Source organism: Marasmius oreades, chromosome 6 (assembly GCF_018924745.1).
Source record: "Marasmius oreades isolate 03SP1 chromosome 6, whole genome shotgun sequence".
Taxonomy (NCBI): domain Eukaryota; kingdom Fungi; phylum Basidiomycota; class Agaricomycetes; order Agaricales; family Marasmiaceae; genus Marasmius; species Marasmius oreades.
This window is the reverse complement of record NC_057328.1, coordinates 1,821,863-1,843,189: the sequence shown is the minus strand read 5'-3', so window position 1 is coordinate 1,843,189 and position 21,327 is coordinate 1,821,863. Positions and strand designations below refer to the sequence as shown.

The 21,327-nt window shown below is 47.9% G+C and overlaps 12 protein-coding genes across 15 annotated transcripts; 8 read left to right on the top strand and 4 right to left on the bottom strand.

Moving 5' to 3' along the window:
- The first annotated feature begins 48 nt into the window (after positions 1 to 48).
- On the top strand, positions 49 to 2,134 carry E1B28_010017 (uncharacterized protein). 3 transcript variants are annotated; one of them, XM_043154955.1, is made up of 7 exons: positions 49 to 267; positions 323 to 511; positions 607 to 695; positions 758 to 1,196; positions 1,247 to 1,386; positions 1,437 to 1,633; positions 1,681 to 2,134. In XM_043154955.1, the coding sequence occupies exons 1-7, from the start codon at positions 95 to 97 to the stop codon at positions 1,714 to 1,716; spliced, it is 1,263 nt and encodes a 420-aa protein (XP_043007415.1). In that variant the 5' UTR covers positions 49 to 94; the 3' UTR covers positions 1,717 to 2,134. The 3 variants fall into 3 exon arrangements, with proteins under 3 accessions (XP_043007415.1, XP_043007416.1, XP_043007417.1); XM_043154956.1 differs by having other exon boundaries at positions 323 to 695; positions 1,684 to 2,134; XM_043154957.1 differs by having other exon boundaries at positions 1,247 to 2,134.
- A 27-nt stretch (positions 2,135 to 2,161) lies between these two features.
- On the top strand, positions 2,162 to 4,117 carry E1B28_010016 (uncharacterized protein). The gene is made up of 9 exons (XM_043154954.1): positions 2,162 to 2,484; positions 2,545 to 2,712; positions 2,780 to 2,807; positions 2,872 to 2,957; positions 3,030 to 3,335; positions 3,392 to 3,464; positions 3,523 to 3,613; positions 3,663 to 3,812; positions 3,861 to 4,117. The coding sequence occupies exons 1-9, from the start codon at positions 2,393 to 2,395 to the stop codon at positions 3,866 to 3,868; spliced, it is 1,002 nt and encodes a 333-aa protein (XP_043007414.1). The 5' UTR covers positions 2,162 to 2,392; the 3' UTR covers positions 3,869 to 4,117.
- Positions 4,118 to 4,177: 60 nt separating this feature from the next.
- E1B28_010015 (uncharacterized protein) lies at positions 4,178 to 6,306 on the top strand (the record flags this gene model as incomplete). The annotated part of the gene is made up of 14 exons (XM_043154953.1): positions 4,178 to 4,424; positions 4,475 to 4,540; positions 4,592 to 4,621; positions 4,681 to 4,787; positions 4,841 to 4,880; positions 4,935 to 5,007; positions 5,062 to 5,095; positions 5,143 to 5,164; positions 5,272 to 5,409; positions 5,460 to 5,480; positions 5,541 to 5,581; positions 5,644 to 5,693; positions 5,806 to 5,875; positions 5,942 to 6,306. The coding sequence occupies exons 1-14, from the start codon at positions 4,333 to 4,335 to the stop codon at positions 6,304 to 6,306; spliced, it is 1,149 nt and encodes a 382-aa protein (XP_043007413.1). The 5' UTR covers positions 4,178 to 4,332.
- Positions 6,307 to 6,591: 285 nt separating this feature from the next.
- Positions 6,592 to 7,738, bottom strand: E1B28_010014 (uncharacterized protein; the record flags this gene model as incomplete). Its single annotated transcript, XM_043154952.1, has 4 exons — positions 6,592 to 6,792; positions 6,856 to 7,198; positions 7,254 to 7,301; positions 7,359 to 7,738. The coding sequence occupies 4 exons, from the start codon at positions 7,736 to 7,738 to the stop codon at positions 6,592 to 6,594; spliced, it is 972 nt and encodes a 323-aa protein (XP_043007412.1).
- Positions 7,739 to 7,803: 65 nt separating this feature from the next.
- Positions 7,804 to 8,427, bottom strand: E1B28_010013 (uncharacterized protein; the record flags this gene model as incomplete). Its single annotated transcript, XM_043154951.1, has 2 exons — positions 7,804 to 8,069; positions 8,127 to 8,427. The coding sequence occupies 2 exons, from the start codon at positions 8,425 to 8,427 to the stop codon at positions 7,804 to 7,806; spliced, it is 567 nt and encodes a 188-aa protein (XP_043007411.1).
- A 268-nt stretch (positions 8,428 to 8,695) lies between these two features.
- On the bottom strand, positions 8,696 to 10,477 carry E1B28_010012 (uncharacterized protein; the record flags this gene model as incomplete). The annotated part of the gene is made up of 7 exons (XM_043154950.1): positions 8,696 to 8,799; positions 8,850 to 9,048; positions 9,099 to 9,292; positions 9,349 to 10,028; positions 10,077 to 10,141; positions 10,200 to 10,228; positions 10,279 to 10,477. 7 exons carry the CDS (start codon positions 10,475 to 10,477, stop codon positions 8,696 to 8,698), a joined length of 1,470 nt encoding a protein of 489 aa, XP_043007410.1.
- Positions 10,478 to 10,551: 74 nt separating this feature from the next.
- Positions 10,552 to 11,486, top strand: E1B28_010011 (uncharacterized protein; the record flags this gene model as incomplete). Its single annotated transcript, XM_043154949.1, has 3 exons — positions 10,552 to 11,177; positions 11,237 to 11,275; positions 11,321 to 11,486. 3 exons carry the CDS (start codon positions 10,552 to 10,554, stop codon positions 11,484 to 11,486), a joined length of 831 nt encoding a protein of 276 aa, XP_043007409.1.
- Positions 11,487 to 11,526: 40 nt separating this feature from the next.
- Positions 11,527 to 13,218, bottom strand: E1B28_010010 (uncharacterized protein; the record flags this gene model as incomplete). The annotated part of the gene is made up of 12 exons (XM_043154948.1): positions 11,527 to 11,687; positions 11,749 to 11,763; positions 11,824 to 11,837; positions 11,890 to 12,205; positions 12,258 to 12,330; positions 12,385 to 12,433; positions 12,489 to 12,542; positions 12,595 to 12,716; positions 12,772 to 12,840; positions 12,893 to 12,911; positions 12,968 to 13,053; positions 13,111 to 13,218. 12 exons carry the CDS (start codon positions 13,216 to 13,218, stop codon positions 11,527 to 11,529), a joined length of 1,086 nt encoding a protein of 361 aa, XP_043007408.1.
- A 38-nt stretch (positions 13,219 to 13,256) lies between these two features.
- On the top strand, positions 13,257 to 15,074 carry E1B28_010009 (uncharacterized protein). 2 transcript variants are annotated; one of them, XM_043154946.1, is made up of 3 exons: positions 13,257 to 13,281; positions 13,337 to 13,607; positions 13,670 to 15,074. In XM_043154946.1, exons 2-3 carry the CDS (start codon positions 13,523 to 13,525, stop codon positions 14,959 to 14,961), a joined length of 1,377 nt encoding a protein of 458 aa, XP_043007406.1. In that variant the 5' UTR covers positions 13,257 to 13,281; positions 13,337 to 13,522; the 3' UTR covers positions 14,962 to 15,074. The 2 variants fall into 2 exon arrangements, with proteins under 2 accessions (XP_043007406.1, XP_043007407.1); XM_043154947.1 differs by having other exon boundaries at positions 13,337 to 15,074.
- Positions 15,075 to 15,254: 180 nt separating this feature from the next.
- Positions 15,255 to 16,796, top strand: E1B28_010008 (uncharacterized protein; the record flags this gene model as incomplete). Its single annotated transcript, XM_043154945.1, has 5 exons — positions 15,255 to 15,435; positions 15,487 to 15,539; positions 15,596 to 15,659; positions 15,707 to 15,826; positions 15,880 to 16,796. 5 exons carry the CDS (start codon positions 15,255 to 15,257, stop codon positions 16,794 to 16,796), a joined length of 1,335 nt encoding a protein of 444 aa, XP_043007405.1.
- A 147-nt stretch (positions 16,797 to 16,943) lies between these two features.
- E1B28_010007 (uncharacterized protein) lies at positions 16,944 to 17,974 on the top strand (the record flags this gene model as incomplete). The annotated part of the gene is made up of 2 exons (XM_043154944.1): positions 16,944 to 17,585; positions 17,639 to 17,974. The coding sequence occupies 2 exons, from the start codon at positions 16,944 to 16,946 to the stop codon at positions 17,972 to 17,974; spliced, it is 978 nt and encodes a 325-aa protein (XP_043007404.1).
- A 136-nt stretch (positions 17,975 to 18,110) lies between these two features.
- Positions 18,111 to 21,247, top strand: E1B28_010006 (uncharacterized protein; the record flags this gene model as incomplete). The annotated part of the gene is made up of 10 exons (XM_043154943.1): positions 18,111 to 18,341; positions 18,408 to 18,478; positions 18,538 to 18,679; positions 18,736 to 19,429; positions 19,487 to 19,595; positions 19,653 to 19,800; positions 19,850 to 20,154; positions 20,207 to 20,432; positions 20,499 to 21,046; positions 21,097 to 21,247. 10 exons carry the CDS (start codon positions 18,111 to 18,113, stop codon positions 21,245 to 21,247), a joined length of 2,625 nt encoding a protein of 874 aa, XP_043007403.1.
- Positions 21,248 to 21,327: the final 80 nt, after the last annotated feature.

Here is a 21,327-nt window from a genome sequence, read left to right as displayed (position 1 = left end):
GCACAAAGGGGAAACAGGGATCAGTCGTGGACTGTGTTACTGCCGTTACGTTACTTCAGCTAGTCAGCCACGTGTGCGCTCTTCAACTGAACGTATGAACCAACTTTCATCTCCTAGACCGCCTTCGCTGGACGAACGACCAACACGACTAGCTGCAAGTCCTGAATATACACTGCTTGGTGACGATGTCCACGTTGCATCTGTAGAGGAGAAGAAACGGTTATGGTGGAGGAACGCATTAGTCAATGTGCTGTTCATTTTCGCGTGGTGCGTCTCGGCCATTAACCAATAGTGATGATTTTCAATGGCCTCATCTCTTCAGGTTCTTCTTCGCTACTATTCTTTCAGTCTATAATAAATGGATGTTCTCAGACAAACACATGAACTTCACCTATCCTCTATTCGTCACATCGTTACACATGATAGTACAGTTCACATTGGCTACTATTGTAATACGAATATGGCCAAAACAGTTCCAGCCAACTTCAATACCAACGCTGGAGGAGTATGGGTGAGCCTAGCTCTTCTCTGTAACTTCCTGTTTCAGCCCCCTGTATCCTTCGCTCGCAACGTCAGGTGCACAGTTCAGCTGATATTTACTTCTAGTAAAAAAGCGCTCCCTACCGGACTGGCGACAAGTCTGGATATTGGACTCTCTAATTTATCATTGAAAACCATATCTCTGTCATTCTACAGTGCGCCATCCTCTCCCTCCATCGCTGACTCCCTCTGAGTTGACCAATCATCAAACACTCAGCTATGTGCAAGTCTTCATCCTTAATTTTTGTCCTACTCTTTGCTTTTATTTTCCGGTTGGAAAGCTTCTCGTGGCGCCTCATAGGAGTCATTCTTCTAATTTTTTCTGGCGTTCTCCTCATGGTGGCTACGGAAACACAGTTCGTCCTGGGTGGCTTCCTCCTAGTCATTAGCGCCAGTGGTCTTGGAGGCCTCCGATGGGCTCTCACACAACTCTTACTCAGGAATGGCAAGATGGGATTCACTAACCCTGTCGCTACAATCTTTTGGCTGAGTCCTTCCATGGGAGTCATACTCGCGGTCCTCAGTATGATAATCGAGAGTTGGGGATCCTTGTTCACTAGCAAATTCTTCGAAACCTTCTGGGTAGCATTGTCCACAATGCTATATCTACTTGCACCTGGTGTCGTCGCCTTTTGTATGGTCTTGAGTGAATTCTAGTACGCTGCCTTGTTTCTTGATGCAAATCTTGACGTTGACGATATGACAGTATCCTTCAACGTGCCGGAGTGGTACCTATGTCCATCGCTGGTATTGCTAAAGAGGTCACTACAATAACGATTAGCGCGTGGTTCTTTGGTGACCAACTTACCCCACTCAACATTACTGGCGTTGCTATCACAGTTTGTGGTAAGTATGACAGAAGGTTTTTCATCCTAGCCACTAACGAAACGAAACAGGTATCGTGCTCTTTACATACCACAAATACCGAAAATCTCTTGAATCTACGGTTCCTCTGGATGGTCATGGGAACCCGATCAATTTAGAGATGGGTGACGCTCGCGGTGATCAAGGGTATCAAGTTGAGCTCGACGAAACTGCAAGATTGACTCTTGGGCGTCTGAGTGACGAGGAGTCCGATCACAACGCTTCAGAGGTATGATCACTAATCTTCTCGTATTTCCGTCCATTGACCCGTTACAGCAGAACGGTGATTCGAGGAGGCCCCACGGAAGATGAAGAAGAAGACTCTTCCGCAAATGACATGACTAGTTCCGTTGAAAACGGTCGTGGATCGCAGCCGGCGGGCGGACGTGACCGTTAGGAGTCAGAGAGGGAAAGGCGGTGTGGACATAATACGTCGGACGATTGTGAAGAACCACAGTACTTTGTACATATACACTGACGCTGCGCCCACACGAAATGAACTAGTTCACGAGCGGTTCGAGCTCAGTGGGTGGGCAGGTCGGTGGCCCTGAACCAGCGAACCCGGGCTGATTCACGCGAATAAATCACAACGAGGTACTGTAATGATGGAAACAAGTTGTAGGGTGACCGACCAGACATGTGGAAGGGAGCTAATAGTAATATAAGCGAACTTGTAGCATTGCTGTCCAGGCAGGGCTGAGAAAGCCGAGCAATTTATTTTATATTTTATATTATTTCTACAAACTGTGTAGGTTGGCTTGGGTCTTTTATTGGCCTTCTCCTGCCTTTCTGGACCACGAAAGATCCGATACTTTTAGAGCCTGACCTCACAGGCTAAGAGCACATACGAAGCCCCTGCCATTCCGAGCGCGACTTGTGTCTGCCACCTGCAGGCGCATAACCGCAAGATAATTTTCCCGTGACCTTGGTATTCCATAAAAGCCATCTTCTCCGTAATCCAAGCCCTCCCTCTCCCCCCCCTCCCCAGATGGAAGATTCCTTCCAGTTCATCATCGAATCTCCTCAGCACGCTACAGGTCACAAGAAACGTCCCCGTCTCGTCACATCTTGCGATAACTGGTGAGTAGTTTCCACTTACTTTAGTGCTGAATCGCGTTTCACCGTTCCTTCTTTGCATAGCCGTCTGAAAAAGATCAAATGTCTTCAATCTGCGCCAGAATCGAAGTGTGAAGCATGCAAGGCAGCTAAAATACCGTGTCGTTTCCGCGATAGAGAGCGTTACTTTGCTGAGCGGAGTCGTGCAATCGCCGGACCGAGCGTAACGTCGAGTTATGGCAACGGGCAAAGGTGCGTCTTTTCCTTTGAGTTGACCGGATATCTGTTTTGGAATGTTCATAAATAACCATTGATTCAGATCCGATGGTCCTGGTGATGCATTTGCGGTAGAATGATCTCCTTCAATACCTCCAATTCGGTCTCATTTACGGGGTGTTTCTCTTCCCATAGCCCAGCGGGATCGTGGCAGCAGACGACGGCACACGTTACCAGTCCTACTCGACAGACAGACGTCGTTCTGCCGAGTACATCGCTCGGTATTATTTGTTTCATGAAGACCGAGGACCGGCGACGCTCAGACCAACTTGTTTTTTTTTTTTCCATTCCAGAACCGGCTCGCCACAAGGATACAATCATTCTCGACCTACAGTAGGGTATAATTCGATGTCACCCAGTCCGGGTCCAATGATTCAACACACTCGTTCCCACTCGAGCCCTCAAGCACGACCAGTGCATTTATTTAACCCAGAATTCCCGCAATTTCCTAATCACACATACATGGAGACATTCATGCCTATTTTTTTCCAACAATACCAACACGAGTTTTCCTTCATAATCTACGACGACGTTATTGCAGACTATGTAGAGCGTAAGTCGGCGCCCATAATGAACACCATCGCGGCGTTGGCAGTTGCGTAAGTCGTTTGTCGCTTTCGTTTCGCAATCGTTGGGCGTTGCTGACGAGTTCTAGGCACACCAATATTCCTGAACTTACTGGCCGTAATCTTTCTACTGTAATCCAAGCCTTTGGGGACAACGCAAGGGTATACTTTTTTTGCGTCTTCTGAATGCAGTGTTTCCGACCACCTCTTCCTCTGACAGGGACAATTAAGTGGTCACCTATCGAGCGAAGAGAATCTTAGAGGTTTGATGTTATTTGCTTGGTTCGAATACAAACAGTCGCGTATGAATGGTGAGTGGTCTGGGCTTTTCCGCAGAGATTGTATTTAATGTCCCAGTAGGATTCCGTGATTACTCTCATCTGGCATTGAGGATGTGCCAAATGCTGGGGTACACGGCACCGAACGGGGCGCTCCTCAATATCCAGGACACTGAACGAAGGCGTCAGACATCGAAGGGGCTATTCACCTTAAACTACACGCTATCACACCGTACGTCTCTCGCTGCTTCGGATCGCCAGGGTGCTGACTACGTTGCAGTACGTTAATTCATAACTAGTTAGTCCAAGAGGACACATGTATAATTTTGATCGTCGTTACTCTTTACTCTACTACTTATTAATATCAGTTAATTACGTAACGCCCCTTCCGGCACAGTCGCATCAATTTGTCCACTGGCGCTGAAGCTGACTGGTCCCGTTTGAGCCCGTCAGGCACTTTTGGACATGACAGGACAAGACTTAACTTATGTTTGTTCGAAACAGTTGGTAGACGTCCTTCTGACTTGTAGTTGCGACTTGTAATGTATTGATTGAGGAGTATCACACTTTGACGTCCCGAATCATTTAGCCTTTACCGCAAAAGGTCATCTTCAGTTCGCACAGTTGTCACTGCTTAGCATCAATCCAGAGTGAGGGCCAGCAATGTCGTCCATCTTAGTTCTTCCCTCTACCTCCACCCTCTCCCCCCAGGCTGCACCACCGTTCGTTAGGCTCCTCAACAGTGGCCGCTTATGGAGGATCCGTTTCAAACCGAATACACCCCTCAGACGTATCACACAAACGCGTATTTACGGGTAGCTTCCATCGCGATCGCAGCCTATAGGTATGTTTTCTCTCTCTCTTGATTTCGCATTGCTGATTGTCTCTCTTTAGCTTTATCGAAACGGGGCCTGCAGTATGGAAGTTTTACAGGGATCAGTTACGTTCGGGCCGTTATACGTGCGTCTTATCATTGCAATGCTTCGTACACTCGTCTAATAGTGGCTATAGGATATCTTTCATTATGTTGATCCTCATACAGTTGAGCATAAGCGTGCTCCTTCAGGTTCGTGTGGCAGCTTATGTCGAAATATCTTCAGGGTTTCAAGCATCGCCGCCCTTTGCATATCGAATTTCGGGTTCTTCTACTCTCATTTCACGGATGCCTCCTGCAAGCGCTATTATCTTTTACCGTCAATTTTCAAAAGTTCGTGCGCTTGATTGTTGGGTTTACTCATCCTTAGTCATCCCCTTTGCCAGTTCTACAAGCTATGGTCTCTCAATTGATTCTGGGACTGAGGTAATGTGCTCATAAGGTCTGACGACCGGGTTATCCCACTAAGCCATCGCGCAGAGCGTTCAATCTCTCCACACGATCAAGGGCTGTTGGTCTAGTTTTGATCATTCTATACGTGGCTGCATGTTCAGTAAGAACCACCGGTCACCTCTTTTTAGACTCCGCACTCAAACAGTGTCTATAGGTAGAATGGACGACCACCCTTTACAGGAGACATAGTGAGTACCGCTATAGAACACACGTCCAGCCCTAATTCTCAGTATAGTGACCGTGGCTCAAATACATGTGCGTGTTTATTTCACTGGGATGACTCATTGATTAAACTTCCAGCTGAACAGAAGTGAGCACATAATCCCCCTTCGCCATTTGAATCTCACCGTTTCTTCGTTACAAGTTGCCGGGGAACTTTTCATCCCAATTCGATGAGCGCTTGGGTATACTACGTGACTGCAATCATCTATGATGTCGGTGTGACCTCGATATCGGTGGTATATCTGGTGAAGCACCAGCAGACTTCGACTGCGAGTAACATGTATGCGTCCAGAACAGCTTTTCTGCACCTCATTACTCACTTGTCTTCAGGATGGCAAAGATCACAAAGATGTAGGCCGTGATGTCCGTTGCTATTTTGACATTGTATCCTCATTGTGTGGTGGGTTGTAGGATGCTATATGACGGGATCGGCTACTTCGTGTTTCTTACAGGTATGTGGTAACTTGACAGCCCGTCCAAAATCAGCAGGTCAAACTAATCTGTATCGGGACAGCTGTTAACGTTGCCAACCTCATGATATACCGCGAAGGCACTGACATTCAGGTGAACTTGTCCCTACTCCCACGATTTATCAGGCTTACTGATGTCATTCGTGGATGAAAGACGGCTGGGTATTTGCCTCCCTCTTCTTTTCGCTCACTTGCCACTGATACAGACATTCAGAGCATCGTTCGGATATACCGCAACTTGGATCTTATCACAACGGCTTCTCATACACCTGCATGGTACGTTATGTCAACATCACCCTAAACCATGTCATGACTCATCTCTTGATCTCTTGATCACGCTAGAGATGTCCTTGGAGAGGCGAAATGAGAGCATGTACGAAGCGTACACCATATCACAAACCATCAGTTCTGCTCAGGCAGTGAACCGAGCTGTTCGTTCCCAATTCGAGACCAAAGGTAGTTTGGCTGACGGTCTTGAGCTGACGAACCCGAACTTCGATCTGGACATACTCGAATCCGGGACGAACTATGCTGATGATGTTAGTCATGTGCAAGTGCATGTTGAAAAGACTGTGACAGTCCAACGGCGAGGATCGCAAAAGTATACGCTGGAAAACTATTCAAGGCATGCTGGGTCTGTCGTGACAAACCCTACCATCAGCACTCGGACAATATCAGTCGTCTCCACTGGGAGAAAACAATCATAAAAACTCCGTACTTTCGGTGGTTTTATGGCTTCTATTATTACTTGTATAAGCTGTTGTAATATGTAGTTGGAGTGTACAATCAGTAATGTCTTCGTGTTGAGCCGAACCGGTGTGAGCTGCCCTATACAGGCGTTTTTCATCAGTTCTACATACAGTAGAACAGCGGTAAGATTATCTTAGGACAGCTTGCTCGACCCTGGATTGCATTACGATCTACAACGGTAAAATAATACTTGGCGTATCGCCCTAGACAGCACTGGCCATAACCGGGAGCGGGAAACGGCACTAGTCCCATGGAAGAGGGCCGGTAAACAATGCAGTGGCATCACCATCATGAGGACACCAATCCATGAGCTGACGTAGTTCGGGCGAAGATGTGTGATAGGGATGAAAGCGGGAAAACGCATTCCTAGCCTTCCTTTTCAAGAGTAGCTCTGAGTGACAGCCATACAAGTCGCGGGAATACGGAAGGAAACCGTTCAGATTCTGTGGAAGAAGTAGATGAATATCATTGAGAATAACGAGAAGTGTGTAGTGTATCAAACTCACTTCGCCCATCTCTGCCACCACTGCGTCCTCGTCCCTATTGAGATTTATTCCGACATACTGGAAACGGTCGTTCGGCCACCGAAGTGCGGCCCGATGCAGTTCTTCAAAACGTTTCCGTTTCATCTCATATCCGACTATGGTTATTTGCCTCGGATAGTGTCCGGTGTATTCCTGGAACCGAGCGATGGAGAACAAAAAGTTTTGATACGAATCAAGCGCGTAGTTTTCGGTTGTCGCGCGAAGAGGTTGGTTGGGAATCGAGGTGCGGAAAAGATTGGCTTGAAGAGCAAGGCGAAGGTATGACTCTCCCTCAGTCGTTGTAGAAGAGGGTCTTGTCTGCCCGCTGAACAAGTCGGTCAGTAAAAACAGATGGAGGTGCTTGGAATGATAGTACTCACCCGCTAAACACGACTAACGAGCTGTTGTCTTCGTTTGCCAGTTCGACGCTGTTTAGTTTACTCGTTGAGTATCACTGAGATCGATTATGGAGTGGCTGAAATTACCCTTTCGATATATGTTTGAAGAAGGCTTCTGGACGACCACCCTGCTTCTGGTACGACTCCAAGGTCCATAAATCGTCATTGAATCTATCTTCCGCCTTCGACCCAATCCAGATGGCATGCCCAGGAACCACTATCAAATGGTCAAGTCCTTCAAACTGTCTCCGAGAGATAGTCGACAGTATTGAGTGAGGGTAACTTGTAATCGGTAAAGGCCATGTCAGCCAGTAAGTCAAGTTGAGTACAACAGACGCAAGGGCGAAGAGGAATAAGAGGAGAACTCCAAGGTTCGTGATTCTGGCACGTGTCAACAATAATCGGAGTCTCTGAGTCTCGCGTCGAAAAGGCTTTCGTTTGGAAAGGGATACGGGAGTCGGTAACATGCAAATTATGTAATACAAATACAACCGGATGTGGGTCACCGACCCACCTGAAACGCGCGATATAATCACGTCGGCTCGAAGAAACCCAACAATCCCTCCCGCTCATCCGTCGTATCCGCCTGCCAGGATTGCAGTCGGATTCTCATCAACTCGTCCCATGCCAACGTCGGCGCATTGCCGCTCTGTTTGAGGAACCTTCGTATGTGGAATAACCACTGCTTGACCAGAAGAAACCTCAGTTCCAAGGTCTGCGTGGTTTGTGGTTGAAACGGTGCAAGTCCCTCTCGATATGCCATTAGCGCAACTTGACCCAACCAGTAGAATGGGAGAGCTGCAACACAGAAATCTTGAAAAGATCAGATATTGATAGGGACAGCGGCCGGCGTACCATGTTGCATAAACGGGGGCTCCTCATCTTCCCCGACTACCTTCGGCGTTTCGGGACTGTTCATCCAGCTCTTCAGCCAATTATGCAGGGAATACTGAGCCACAGAAATTTCGTGGTGTACGGTGGCGTTTCTTGAACCGGGACCAGATTGACCGTCGCTTGTGGCAGGATGCTCGGTGAATATGATGAACATGCGACGTAGAATGGTGTGAATCACTATCCAATGTGCAAGCGCACTCAGAGGGGGTGGCGAGGTGTCCCATACTCGTGTTTTTGAAATCGCAGCGATTGTGGATAGCATACGTGGGCCAGCCAATCGTGAACGGTAGTCTCCGAAGGGTGATTTCTGTTCAAGAACCATCCACCACTCGGATGCTGACTTGGCGCTCCACAATGCTTTCTCACAAGGCAATTCTATGTCCATTTCATCATGTTGATATGAAGGCAGTGAGGAGAAATATAGGATTTGGCAGCAATCGTGGAGATACGATAATAATATTGCTCTGGAATTAATCAAGTTAGTCGGTGGCATAAAAACCGTGAGGATGTTGCCTTACCTTTTAGCCGTCTCATGGTTTGCCCATTCTTGCCATTGAACCTCCAAAGGGAGTGTTGCAAAAGCATCGGGGTTCCAGCCAACTACTTTGGTTAAGGACTGTGAACGCCTGATCATCTGAAGTGAATATTAGCTGCCGTTCTAAATCGATTAAGCACAGCACTCACCATCACCAGCATTCCTAAAAATAAATTGAACCGTGAACATTAGTGCCGACAACAGACAAGGAAAATGTGCCCTACCGTGGTAAAGACCGGAAGAAGCGCGCTGGTCCGATTTCTGATGGAACAGGCCCACTGTCTGTAGAAGAACAACAGCAATGATCAGGTTCAATTGATTACTGGGGCTAGCATAATCAATTTTGGCCTGGCAAGAATGAGTAAATTTTTGTAGTTTTCAAAAGAGATTTGTCTTACAAATTCCTCGACCAGCAACTCTCGGGCAGCTGTAAGCGTATTGAGAATGAAGGTAGCGGCCTGTCGAGTCTTCACATATAGTGCACCACAGGCCTGCATCGCACTGAGTAAAAGAGGTGGTCTACCCTCGACGGAGAACGTATGTGGATGTACAATTGGCATCTGTTCCAAGAACACAGTGAAAAAGAGTTGAACTGGAGACAGATACGTTTAGATCTACAGTCCAAAAGAAGATACGAACACGACCCACGGTAGTGTTTGTGTTCAGGATCCATAGAGTCCTCAGGAACTGAGGATGGGGGTATATGCCGCACGTGGCTGACAGCGGGCTGAATAGATAAAGCGGACATGTTCGAAACACCATCATTCAAGCTGACGAGGCCTTGACTCTCTTGAAAGGGTACATAGTCCCCGAAGAAAACACCAAACGGGAACATCGAGGAAGAACCGCCTAAAGCACCAGGAGTATCGAGCGGAGATGAATCTCCGGAATAAGGTGAGTCAAGCGTCGCGAACACATTACTGAAGAGCGGTTCGAACATATCCCCATTGTATAAAGACGTGAGGGGTGTATTCGTCGTCTCTTCAACTTGTGTGTCTATTTCTGTTCCTGTTTCATCTGAATGCTGTGAGGAACTGGCTATCGACGAAGGACCGGCCTCGCTGCCTGGACTATGGGAAGCAGCGGTTGCCAGTAGGGTAGGGGGATAGTTTGATGGATCGATGGCACCGACTATGGGCGATGAGGTAGTAAGGGGAGAAGAGGGCTGAATGTCGTCCACATATCTGCGGCTGGAACTTCTCCTAGTTGATAGAGCATATACACATATTTTCCCTTTGGAAGTGCATTTCGCACAAGGCGTTTGACGGTCACATTTGATTTTAGACTCTGTGCAGGCAACGCAAGATTTACGGCGAGTGCGGTCGGTCCTAGGTAGGAGGTTAATGGATTGCAGAGGATGAAAACTTTCCCCGTACTGTTCATTGCATCCTTTCTTATGCCTGGATAGTAGATCGCTTCGGGTGAACTGCGCGCCGCAGATCTAAGTGAGCAGCCGTATGTCATTAACGAGGGATCTTAGGGGGAAACCATGTACATACGTTGCAATTGTGAAGCCTTTCATTGGTATCTGAGGCTCAGTAAGAGCGGAGTAATTGAATAGAAATGAAAGACACATACGATTTCTCAGGTGTCTGTTCAAATGAGTTGTTCTTGTGAACTTGGCGGGACAGTGAGGACAGAGTTTTGTTTGAGGTAGCATTGGAATGTTTCCATTGTGAGAGCGCATTTTCGAAGGAGTTCCATCTTTCTTTCTGAACTCCATCGGCTGATTGGGTGAAGGAGGTCGTGCTATCATCCGCGTCTGGTCGGCGTTCATTGTGAAGGGACGTCAAGCAAGCTGACTAACTCTAGAACCTTCGAAGGGCGCGGTTGATGTCGACGTCGACATATATGGCCACCTTTGCACAACTTTTTCGGTCGATAAGGGCTTTAGAAAGACCATACAAATCTCGACTTACTCCCAGAAGCTTCTCAACATCGACTTTGCGATCCAACGGCAGCAATGATTTCATAGCCGGAAACGCACCTTCATATCAATGTTATATCTTCCTACATTCCTCGATACCTCCGTCTGGGTTTCCGAGCAAGCTCATGACACCTCTGCAACGTGAGCTACAGCTCAGAGTACTCCAGTGGGGCGGTTTCGTGAACTGGGTCTACTACGGTGCTGATGCTCTTGGCTCAGATCCCACCCAAATTGACCTGGACATTACGCTGTCTGCAACCGCTTTCACGTCTTACGGAGAGAGAATCGAAATTGAGGAGCTATCACATTCCAATTTGGACGACGTCAACGCTATTTTGAAAAACGCGGTTCAGCAACCAAACCGGAAGCTATCTGTAGACCAAGTTCATCTACTAATATGCACACACATGGCTAGAGACTGTAGATGTGGAGATTTAGGTAGTGCATACGCAGCCGCGCTAAGGCAAGAGGTTGAAGCGCGTCGAAAGTTAGACGAGGTCCAGTACGACAAGTTCAGAATTGGGGAGGTTGGACATGTTGGGCAACACAAGTGCGTTCCTTGGACTTCTGATTCTCGACTCCGTCACTCATTCTGCCTTGATGAGAAAGGTACGCTCCGAATATGCTGGTTTATCCTCGTGGGGATTGGTATGATTGCAGTCTCATATGATTTTCGCAACTAACAAGACACAGGTTGGGTCGATTGAAGATCAAGGACATTCCGGAGACGTTAAACTCAATCATTGATACTTCTGCATCGGTTCCCTTCCCAGATGACATCTGCTTTTCCAAACACAATTGGCGCGGGAGGATGGGACTATCCAAACAAGAGCAACTGGAGCTATTTCATTCGTCTTAATATTAGAATTGTATGGAGAAGTGCCAAACCGTTCTGGACTTCACTTGAAAAGCGTTCTATTAAGAGCCCATTGCACAGCAGCTTCTACATCCCGAGCTTGGTATGTCGGTGTGTGTGCTGGTGGTGCACCCGAACCAGGATCAAAAACGCCTGTATGAACAAGAACAGAGGACCAACCGGCGGCGTTCGCACCGGCGATGTCTGCACACAAACAAGCCATCAGCGACTCTGAACGGTTTATGGGGTGGGAAAAGGAACTGACCTGATTCAGGATTGTCTAGGGATTTGCGATCATGTTGTCAGTAAAGGGACTGCCGTGATAGACCAGGATGATCACCTCCAATCATATAACTACGTTCTCTAAGATGAGACCGCAAACACAAACGTAAGACAAGAAACTCACATCCCTGGCAATGGAGCGTTACTGCCGTCACGATTTTTGACCAATTGGACGAGGACCTTTTCAGCGTACTTGTATGTTGGTGCAGTTGGTTTGCCAAATTGAACAAAAGGATAAGGAGACGTGGATCCAGTAATGGCTTTGTATACAGCCTGAAAGGACTCTTTGAATGCACCTTGTCCGATTCTTGGTCTTGGAAAATCGGATTTCCAAAGTAAGTCCGGGTTACAAAAAACGATCTCAACCGGGTGGGATGTGTGGTCCACGTAAGGATTGCCAATGACACCTCCAGACTGTATAACATCCAAAATTATCTGAACTGAGAGAAATTGGCTGTCAATTTTCATCGTAAAAGAATGAAAAACCCGTACCGTCACGCCCCCAGTTTCGTGGATCGTGGAACACTAAGACCGCGCCAATCCGAGTCTTCGAAAAATCCACCGACTAAAGAGTTGGTGTGAGTTACCTCTGCCCCAAGGAATCTACATCAATACTTGCGGGTCGGCTGAGCATTTCACTAGGATTTATCGTTTGAAAGGGCCAGACACTATATGGGTCGCTGAGACACAGTTACGCAGCAGCAATAAGGGCCATAGACATACGAAGGGTTCCAGAGTAAAACATCTGGGGTAGTAAACACTTTTCGGAAACCGTAACTAAAGTGATCCATGAGACATTCAGAAGTTTTTAGGTTTATAGAGAGAGGACCTCTCTGCGACCTGACGTAGCTCATCGTTCCTTCCGCCTAGCACCAACACGGGGCTATCAGCATACTTGCGAGTCATGTCTTTCAGAATTGTGTGAGCCTGAATAATCTGCTCCGGATGGAGCTGAATATCATGACGGTCTATAAGCCTCCTTTCGTTCTTCCGCTGATTTACTTACTTTAATCCCAAGGCGAGCAGAAAGTTTCTCAGCTCGCGCAGCCTCAGTCTTCCCCCCACCATTGGTGAGCTAAAACTTTCGCGTCGTTTGTTGAACCGAAATCAAGCCTGAAAGACAATACCAGAACATATGGGATCTTCCTGGAGCGTCGAGACTTGATTAGCGTACAACGACTTTGCGTTCTGATGAAACGCACATGTTGAATGGATTATCGCCTTCGAGAATTTGCAAGGCTCTTTTCGCCGTTGGCAATGGATCAGGGCCAGCCATGAGAACACCATCCTTAACAAGAGCAATAGTAAGAATTAGAACCGTACTACCACTCGCGGAGCGACTTACTATGTCAAAGGCAAAACCTAGAGGAGATACTGAAGGGCGAGGTTTCGTTTGAATAGATCTTCGTATAGAGTTTACTGAAAGTGTACGCTGCAGAGGACGTGGAAGCATTTGGGTGTCGCGATTTTTGCACGTGACCTATCTACGATTTTATCTTTCTGGTCAACCTTTTAAGTACGACGGGTCCTTCACCACGACTCTTTTAAGTCGTCTTATTGACCATTTTCAGACCTGATTATGTTAGGGCCACACGGAATCACATCTCGCCCTCGCGAAGCCAGCGCTTCGCCGTCGGTCTCTCTCGAGAAAGGAAGATATCGGATGCGCGTACCTTCACAACGTCTACTCCCCATTAGACCTGCGACCCTTCGGAATAGCGACCCTCGCTCTCGTCCCCAGAGCTCGACCCGAAACAATGCCTTCTTCACAGCTCTCTTACTACTACTGGCAACAGGCTGCGTGGTTAGCTTTGGGATCGCATACTATCTATTTAGCACCAGGTGGGGAACTCCAGATCTCCCTTCTAGTTCGAGTTCCACTGATGAACCACCTCAACCTCAAGCCATCGAAATTGAAGCACCTCAAACCGCGTGTCCAAGTGTAATTCCTGGCGAAAAGTTCCTTGTTTATCACACTCATAGCGGTTTTCATAACCAACGCATTGCTTTGGAGAACGCCATTACCCTCTCTCATTTGTTGAATCGTACTTTAATCATGTCCCCTATTCGTCTCGGCAAACCAATACGTTATTGCAACTTCCGTTCCCTATACAATCATCTTCAACTCTCAGACAAAGTTGGCCTTGAACACTGTGCACGACTATCCTCGGATTCCTCCCTTCCTCCTGAATGCTTTGTCTACTTCGACTACACGCATATTCCATGGAGTTGGCTCGTGGATTTTGCTAGCATACAATCACGCCATAAAGTCCTAATTCGAGGAAATCACACTGATCGATGGGTTTACGGATGTCTTGGGATAGCAGAATCGGATGTCTTGACGCTTGAAGAGTCGAGCCGCTACCAATACCGTTTCACCGACTCCCCAAACGCAGCTACAGGTCCTTCCGACAAATTCTCTGAAACCGTCTCCATACCCAAACTACGAGCTACCCAGGAGTCGCTTCTGCATCTCGGGACGCTATTTGGCACTTCTCGGCTTCTTCTCGAAGATGAGGAAAGCGCTCGAATCCGACGCAGAATCAGGGAGGGTATGACATTCACGAATCCCCTGCTCATTGAGATATCGAGATCTATTGAAGAACTTCTAGGCAGTCACTTCATTGGCGTGCACGTACGACTTGGCGATGGAGGGTTCTTGGAGAGTGGAGAAGGCAATACGCGTTCCATCTGGTGGACACTGGTGCATGAGGTACTCAAACTCACTGTGAATGATGCCATTGCTCTCGAAGCTTCAAAGCCTCTCTACTCTTCACCACCCGTTCTTGCCCCCTACACAGTCAATACAAATCCTGCTTCACGCTTTAGTGCCCCTCGACTTCAATGTTATGATCGACTACATACTGTTTCGCAACTCAATCCTTTGAACACACCGCTTTACTTGGCGACCGACGCCAGACACCCTCGAGATGACCCTTCGCTCATGATCTTCTTCAAGACTTTCCCCTGCACTTTTACCCTTGCGGACATGGTTGACCAGCTTGCCCCCTTGAATGACCTCGTAAACGGTGCTGACGGCCTGAAGTTAAAGCCATTTCTGTTACCATTTGTTGATGCGATGGTGCTAAGCAGAGCGTGGAATGTGGTAGGGACAACGTCTAGTACATTCAGCGCATTCGTTGTGGACGTGCTGTGGCCGAGATTTCACGGTTTTGATGTCAGGGAGAGAGGCTAAGGATGTTGGGGCTTCTTTTATAACCACACTTTTCTTGTCATGTACAAAGTATTCATGGTTCTCGAATCCGATACACTACTGGTCCCTCGGGGACCTGAAGGAATGTGGTTGCCTATACACTTGTGAAACGCCTCAGCATGCGCTCATGTCGATATGCACAATGTCTGGTTGTGATGTGACCTGTGCGTTGGCTGATGAACAGTTTGGCATCAACCGGTTTTTGATCCCTTTTCAATAGTCGAGTAAGCACATAAATTAGAGGTTGTCGAAATTCATTTTCCTCCTCTCCCCTCATGCCCGCGACGATGTTGAGTCCTCAAGCAGCCGTCCCAAAACCAACACAGACCTTAACGGGCGAACACCATCCCTCCTCACCTCTTCGCCCTAATGCCGCAATTTTTAACCCAATTCTATCACCACGTCCTGGTGGTGGGTTTGGTGTGCCTCCTTCACCACGGTTTGGGGTTGTAGGAGGTGACTTCGACTTTCTTTCTTATTTGGCTCTGGAAGCTGAACATTCTACAGGTGAAAGTCTTGACCAATGGTTCAAGGATCTGCGAAAGTATGAAGCTACGCTTGTAAGTTGACCTATCGAAGAAGACCACGTCACATTAACTGTGAGCTGCTATCGCAGAGTGCAATGGCGGCCGCCTCAGAGGAGCCGAAGTTTAGAGAAGAGCTGGGCACCATCGAACAATGTGAGTACTTCGATTTCCTCCAAGCGATTGTTCTGACGGTTATACAGGGTTTACGCTGCTCACCGACTCTGAACAAACCGCTTCTTTATACACCCTCATTCAACATGCTTCCCAAGAACAACTCACATTCCTCAAAGCTGTACTCCAACAGCTGACGGACAACAATGGTAGGAAGTGAGCTCAACGTACCGATCTCTTCCGACTCTGAAATTCTTTCCAGTTGATTCGAGGCAAGCTTCACCCGCTACGACACGTCCGCCGCTAAGTGTTCGTCTACCGGGAACACCACGGACACCTGGATTTAGTCTCACTTCGGCCCTTTCACCTGCAACCTCCCACAATCCTCACACCAAAGATCTCGATAGGGCGGCTATAGCAGCGGCAGCGGCCTCTCCAGTGTCGGCTACCGAACCCAACAGCCAGGAACTATTCATTAAACCCGCGGAGGAAATGAACTGGGCGAACATGGTCAACACACCGATGGATTTGATGTTCCAAAAACCTCAAAATGGAGCACAAGGTATCCTTCCCGGGATGCCCAACATGATGGGAATGCCAGCATTAAACCCCCTTGTGTTCAATCAAGGAATGATGGGATATTCGAACGAAGCTCAACTTTTGGCCCTCCAGTTGATGATGAGTGGTATGACCATGCAGCCCCCGATGGCAGCGCAAACTACCCACAACGGCCCGAAATCGACATCCCAACAACGACAATCTCAGAAAGGTCAAACGTCTGGGTCGAATAACTGGAGGTCGGGGTCAAATAACCGTACTTCCGCTTCGAAATCCAAAGACAAAAGTTCCGCTTCTTTGTCTGCCACCACGACCAAGCCCGAGGATGAAGTGGATCCAGAGCTCTTGAATGACATTCCAGCGTGGCTAAAAACGTTACGGTTGCATAAATACACGGATTGTTTCAAGGGCATGACGTGGCAAGAAATGGTTGTACTCGACGAGGATGAATTGGAAAAGAAAGGGGTTTCAGCCTTGGGTGCACGTCGGAGATTGACCAAGAATTTCGATGCTGTGAAGAGGAAAATGGGGATGATGGTCGACCCAACACCAGATGCAGATGCAGATGCACTGGCCAACGCACCAGCAAACCCCGGAGACATTACAACGAGTACGTCGTGATGTCGGACATCCGTGGTCCATCATATACGTTTCTTCTACTTACTGCAATGTTTACACTCGTCAATATCGCGCATCTCAAGCACTCATCTCACTCCTTTGCAATATTTTCCGCACTTAGTACCTACTCGACTGTGTAATCTAAACCCAATGCTGGCCATTCCTATATATATCCTAATATTATATGCACATGATGTTGCTTACACCATATCAAGGAAATCACTCACTCCCACCACGATGGTAACTGTTGCGGTAGTTGCTGCTGGTGCCATGGGATCGGCCATTGGGCGGAGATTGTCGCAACATGGGTGCACGGTTTTGACTATTTTAGAGGGACGTAGTGATGCATCTCGGCGTAGAGCAGCGGATTGTGGGATGGAAGATGTGACTTTTAGTTATATCACGGAACACGCGGACTACCTTCTCAGCATACTACCTCCAAGCCATGCTTATTCATTCGCAGAACACTTCCTTCACAAGCAAACCTCGACGGCGGGGGGACTCAAAAGGGATAAACAGGATGGGCTCATCTTTGTGGACTGTAATGCGGTTAATCCAGTTACAGTCAAGCGAATCGGGGATCTTTTCACTGGAGAATCGACAAGATTCATCGATGCTGGCATCATTGGCGGACCCCCCTTTGAGGAATATGACCCGACCATCTACGCCTCAGCTTCGGATAAGGATGCTTTGGAGAAATTCGGATATCTTTCTCAGTATGGTCTAAAGATCTCTCTGATCAGAGGTGGAAATGGCGTGGGAGACGCAAGTGCTTTGAAGATGTCCTATGCTGTGACGATTTTCCCTGTGCAAGACCTCAAGTTAACTGACTGGATCAATGGCAGGGGATGACGAAGGGGACAACAGCGCTTTATGTGACAATGATCCTGGCAGCACAAGCCTCGTCTCCAGCAACCACGGAAGCCCTCTTACACGAGCTTAGAGCTTCTCAACCCGAGTTTCTTAAACGAATTTCGCGTGCTATCCCGTCAATGCTTCCTAAAGCTTACCGGTGGGTTGGAGAAATGGAGGAGATTGCGGGATTCATCGAAAGCCCTGAAAGAGAAACGTATCGGGGGATAGCAAAGCTTTACCAGCGAATAGAGAGGTCCCTAGAAGAGGAGGAGGCTGCTGGCGATATCGCCGTGCTCAAAAGATTTGCAGAAGCGGCAAGTAGATAATCTTATCAAATGGATTAGATTTGTAGTTGCTTGTGCAGATCGTTTAGAATTCAATCTTAACTAAATCTTACCACAAGTCTGGACTCCTGAATTTACTGCACACACACTCGTCTTGCTCGCATCCCGCATTCCTTAGATGGACGATTTTCCCTCGTCTTCTGTCCAACCCTCAATCAATCAGCCACCATCAGCATCTGCGACATCGAATGACAAAGGAAAGGCACCCGACTTAAATCGTCGACACAATGAGAGTGCGCCTCAGAAATCATCTCTCAAATCAAGGCCATCGAGAACCTCAACTCCGGCTCAAGAGCATGAGGAAAGTAAATGGGGATCCAATTTCTGGGTGACTTTAGTCGACCCACAGGTATTTCATCTGACTGCCATCTTTGTCGAATGGTTTCTTACAAGTCAACTTCTTGATGAACATTAGACACGAAATACATTCTATGCTTGTCCAGCGACTGGCCAAGTGAGTTGGGATCCGCCGGTTGGAAACTTTGTGTCAGTAACTTTACCATTCTACCAAGACACGACGTTGTATTCACAGTGTGTATCCACAGACTACCTCCCAGTTCAGAGGGTGAATGGTGGGAGTTGAGCGATGATTCTCGTGGCGGTATGCCCTATTACTACCACACTAAAACAGGGGAAACGGTTTGGGAGCGCCCTGACGGGTTTGTTATTCCCCTTGGAATAATACAGGTATATTCTAACTTAATGCACATCGGGTCCCATTATAGGCTGAAACGGTCTATTAGAACACAGCACTTGGTCGCCGTTTATCTACCCGCGCTTCACAAGCATTCGAGGACCTAACTCTCAGTAATTACACCTCAGAAAAGCGACGTCAATCCATTGAGATGCGAAAGTCACAATCGCTCTCACCTGCATCGAAGTATGCCAATGGAAACGCGACGAAGAAGAATCCAGTCATTCGCCGATCCTTCTCAAGTGACCAACATCAGACTAATTCCTTGAGAGTGCAGACGACAGCACAACTACCTCCAATCCCAGGTTCGCCTTATGGTACCGATGCTTCGTCAAAATCGTCCTCCGAAAAGTTGGTTCCGTCCACACCCCGATCTGGAAATCGCCCGAAAGTCAACAAGGGAAGCCCCAATGGTTCTGAGGGCAGTACAAATTCTGTCACACGCTCGCGATCGAAGTCGTCGTCTTATGTTGAACATCGACCACAATTACCCCAAAGTCTCACTGCTGCTGTAGAGCTACTGTCTTCTAAGTCTGATAGCGGATACGGTTCACCCACCGGCAAGACCTCTGAGAAGTCAACTAGTATGACAGGGATGATAAATATCCATCCCACCTCTGTGGAAGGCAAGCGCACCGTGTCTAAACCCGCCCGTATACCTGCCCCTGCTATCCCCAAAGGTCGAACAGTTTCCAGTTCGTCCATAGCAGGCAAATCGATCAGCGCCCCAATACTAAATCACGGTTTGCTCTTTCTTCTTTTGGAGTGACTTCACACTCACCATACTTGCACCCTCCCAGCCGCGACGCTGGATATGAGCCCGGTCAAGAATCGTGCAAATGGCCAACCTATTCCTGTTGAGCATCACATGCCTGTGCATCCGACTCCCAGTTCCTCGCTTAGCACGGGGTAAGGCGAAACTTCCGCTCCTGGCGTGTCGACTATACTTATCACCATCTGCTGCAGCACGTATCCAGCTTTACCACACGACTTGGCATCCGATATCATGCAGTTCTCGGAGTCAGAGTTTGCAAGGCAGTACTTCTCTACCCATCGCATAGGATTTATCTTTCGGCGAAGAGTTCCGGTTGCACAGATGATGACATGGCAAAAGGTCAGCTCCAGCAGCCTTGTTTCCTTCAACCTCTTGACTATGGACCTAGGCGCCATTGAGCTCACCGTTGTTGACACTGAACAATCGTGCTCTAAATAGAGATGCTGTTAAGGTGTTCAAGGTTATCCAGCATATAATGGGAGACAGAGAACGTGATCGACCAGTAGGCGTTCGGTTACCGGCCGAACCAAGTTCAACCGTTCATTCAATAAACGGGTCATCGACGTCGTTGAGCAGCCAATTCAACTTAGTTGATGAAGAACGATGGTTATTGGGCGAAGGATTGACCCATGGCGAGCTCAGGGATGAGACTTATTGCCAGGTCATGAAACAGCTGACGAAGAACCCCAACCCGTGAGTGTCCAACCGTGGATCTGATTCCCCACCTTATAATACCGTCACCCAGCGAGAGTATATTCAAAGGTTGGCAGCTCCTATGTGTTCTACTCATTACCTTCCCGCCTTCAAAGAACTTTGAGACGTATCTAAACTCTTACATACAACAACACACCACCCAACACGAAGGACGCGTCGACATCATGGCCAAATTTTGTCTTAGACGTTTAGCGACCATCTCAAAGAAAGGACCCCGAGGCAAACCACCAACAATAGCAGAGATCGAGACTGCATCGGTGCGTTGGACCATCCATTCATGTGTGATTTGGCTGTACGTGTATGAACCCGTTTCTTCACTTTAGGACGCCGCTTTCAATCCATCCATTTTTGGAGAATCCTTAGACGCTATTATTCGTCTTCAGGAACGAACCTACCCACAGCAGAAAGTCCCTATCATCCTACCATTCCTCGCTGACGGCATCCTCGCGTTGGGCGGAACAAGGTCGGAAGGTATTTTCCGGGTCCCAGGAGATGGGGACTCTATTTCCGAGTTGAAGTTGCGCATCGACAAGGGATACTATAATCTCGAAGGGGTTGATGACCCAAATACACTAGCTTCTCTGATGAAGCTATGGTTGCGGGAATTGCTAGACCCGCTAGTTCCGGAGGAAATGTATAACGAATGTGTGACCAATTCGCAAGATCCCGATGCCTGTGTTCATATCATTCAGCGTCTCCCTACGATCAACCGTCGAGTCGTCCTTTTCGTTGTCAGTTTTCTGCAATTATTTTTGGAGGAGAACGTGCAGAGTAGCACCAAGATGACGCCTGCAAACCTCGCACTTGTGATGGCCCCCAATCTTCTTCGTTGCAAATCCGACTCTATGGCTATCGTGTTTACCAATGCCCAGTACGCGTCCTTACACACTGATATGGACTCGCAAACTCACGATATTACAGATATGAACAAATCTTTGTATACAACCTGCTACTCCACCTGAAATGCGGTGAAATTGACTCCGATTATAAACCTGTACATGGTCTGGGCGCCGTCCAGCTCACTCCCGCTCCTCGAGCCTCTAAATCCAGAACTCGTCGGTACAGCCCGTAATACTTGTTTAGAAGACTTGTCGGTTTAGGTTTGCTCTTTATATTTATATCTAGTATTCGCGCCCTCCCTTTCATTCGTAA

Coding starts and splice junctions, on each gene's coding strand:
- E1B28_010009 (XM_043154947.1), top strand. CDS start 13,345: ATGTTAGGGCCACACGGAATCACATCTCGCCCTCGCGAAGCCAGCGCT.
- E1B28_010016 (XM_043154954.1), top strand. CDS start 2,393: ATGGAAGATTCCTTCCAGTTCATCATCGAATCTCCTCAGCACGCTACA. Junction 3,465..3,522: donor CCTTTGGGGACAACGCAAGG/GTATACTTTTTT, acceptor TTCCTCTGACAG/GGACAATTAAGTGGTCACCT. Junction 3,614..3,662: donor CAAACAGTCGCGTATGAATG/GTGAGTGGTCTG, acceptor ATGTCCCAGTAG/GATTCCGTGATTACTCTCAT.
- E1B28_010017 (XM_043154955.1), top strand. CDS start 95: ATGAACCAACTTTCATCTCCTAGACCGCCTTCGCTGGACGAACGACCA. Junction 268..322: donor GTGCTGTTCATTTTCGCGTG/GTGCGTCTCGGC, acceptor TCATCTCTTCAG/GTTCTTCTTCGCTACTATTC. Junction 1,387..1,436: donor CGTTGCTATCACAGTTTGTG/GTAAGTATGACA, acceptor GAAACGAAACAG/GTATCGTGCTCTTTACATAC.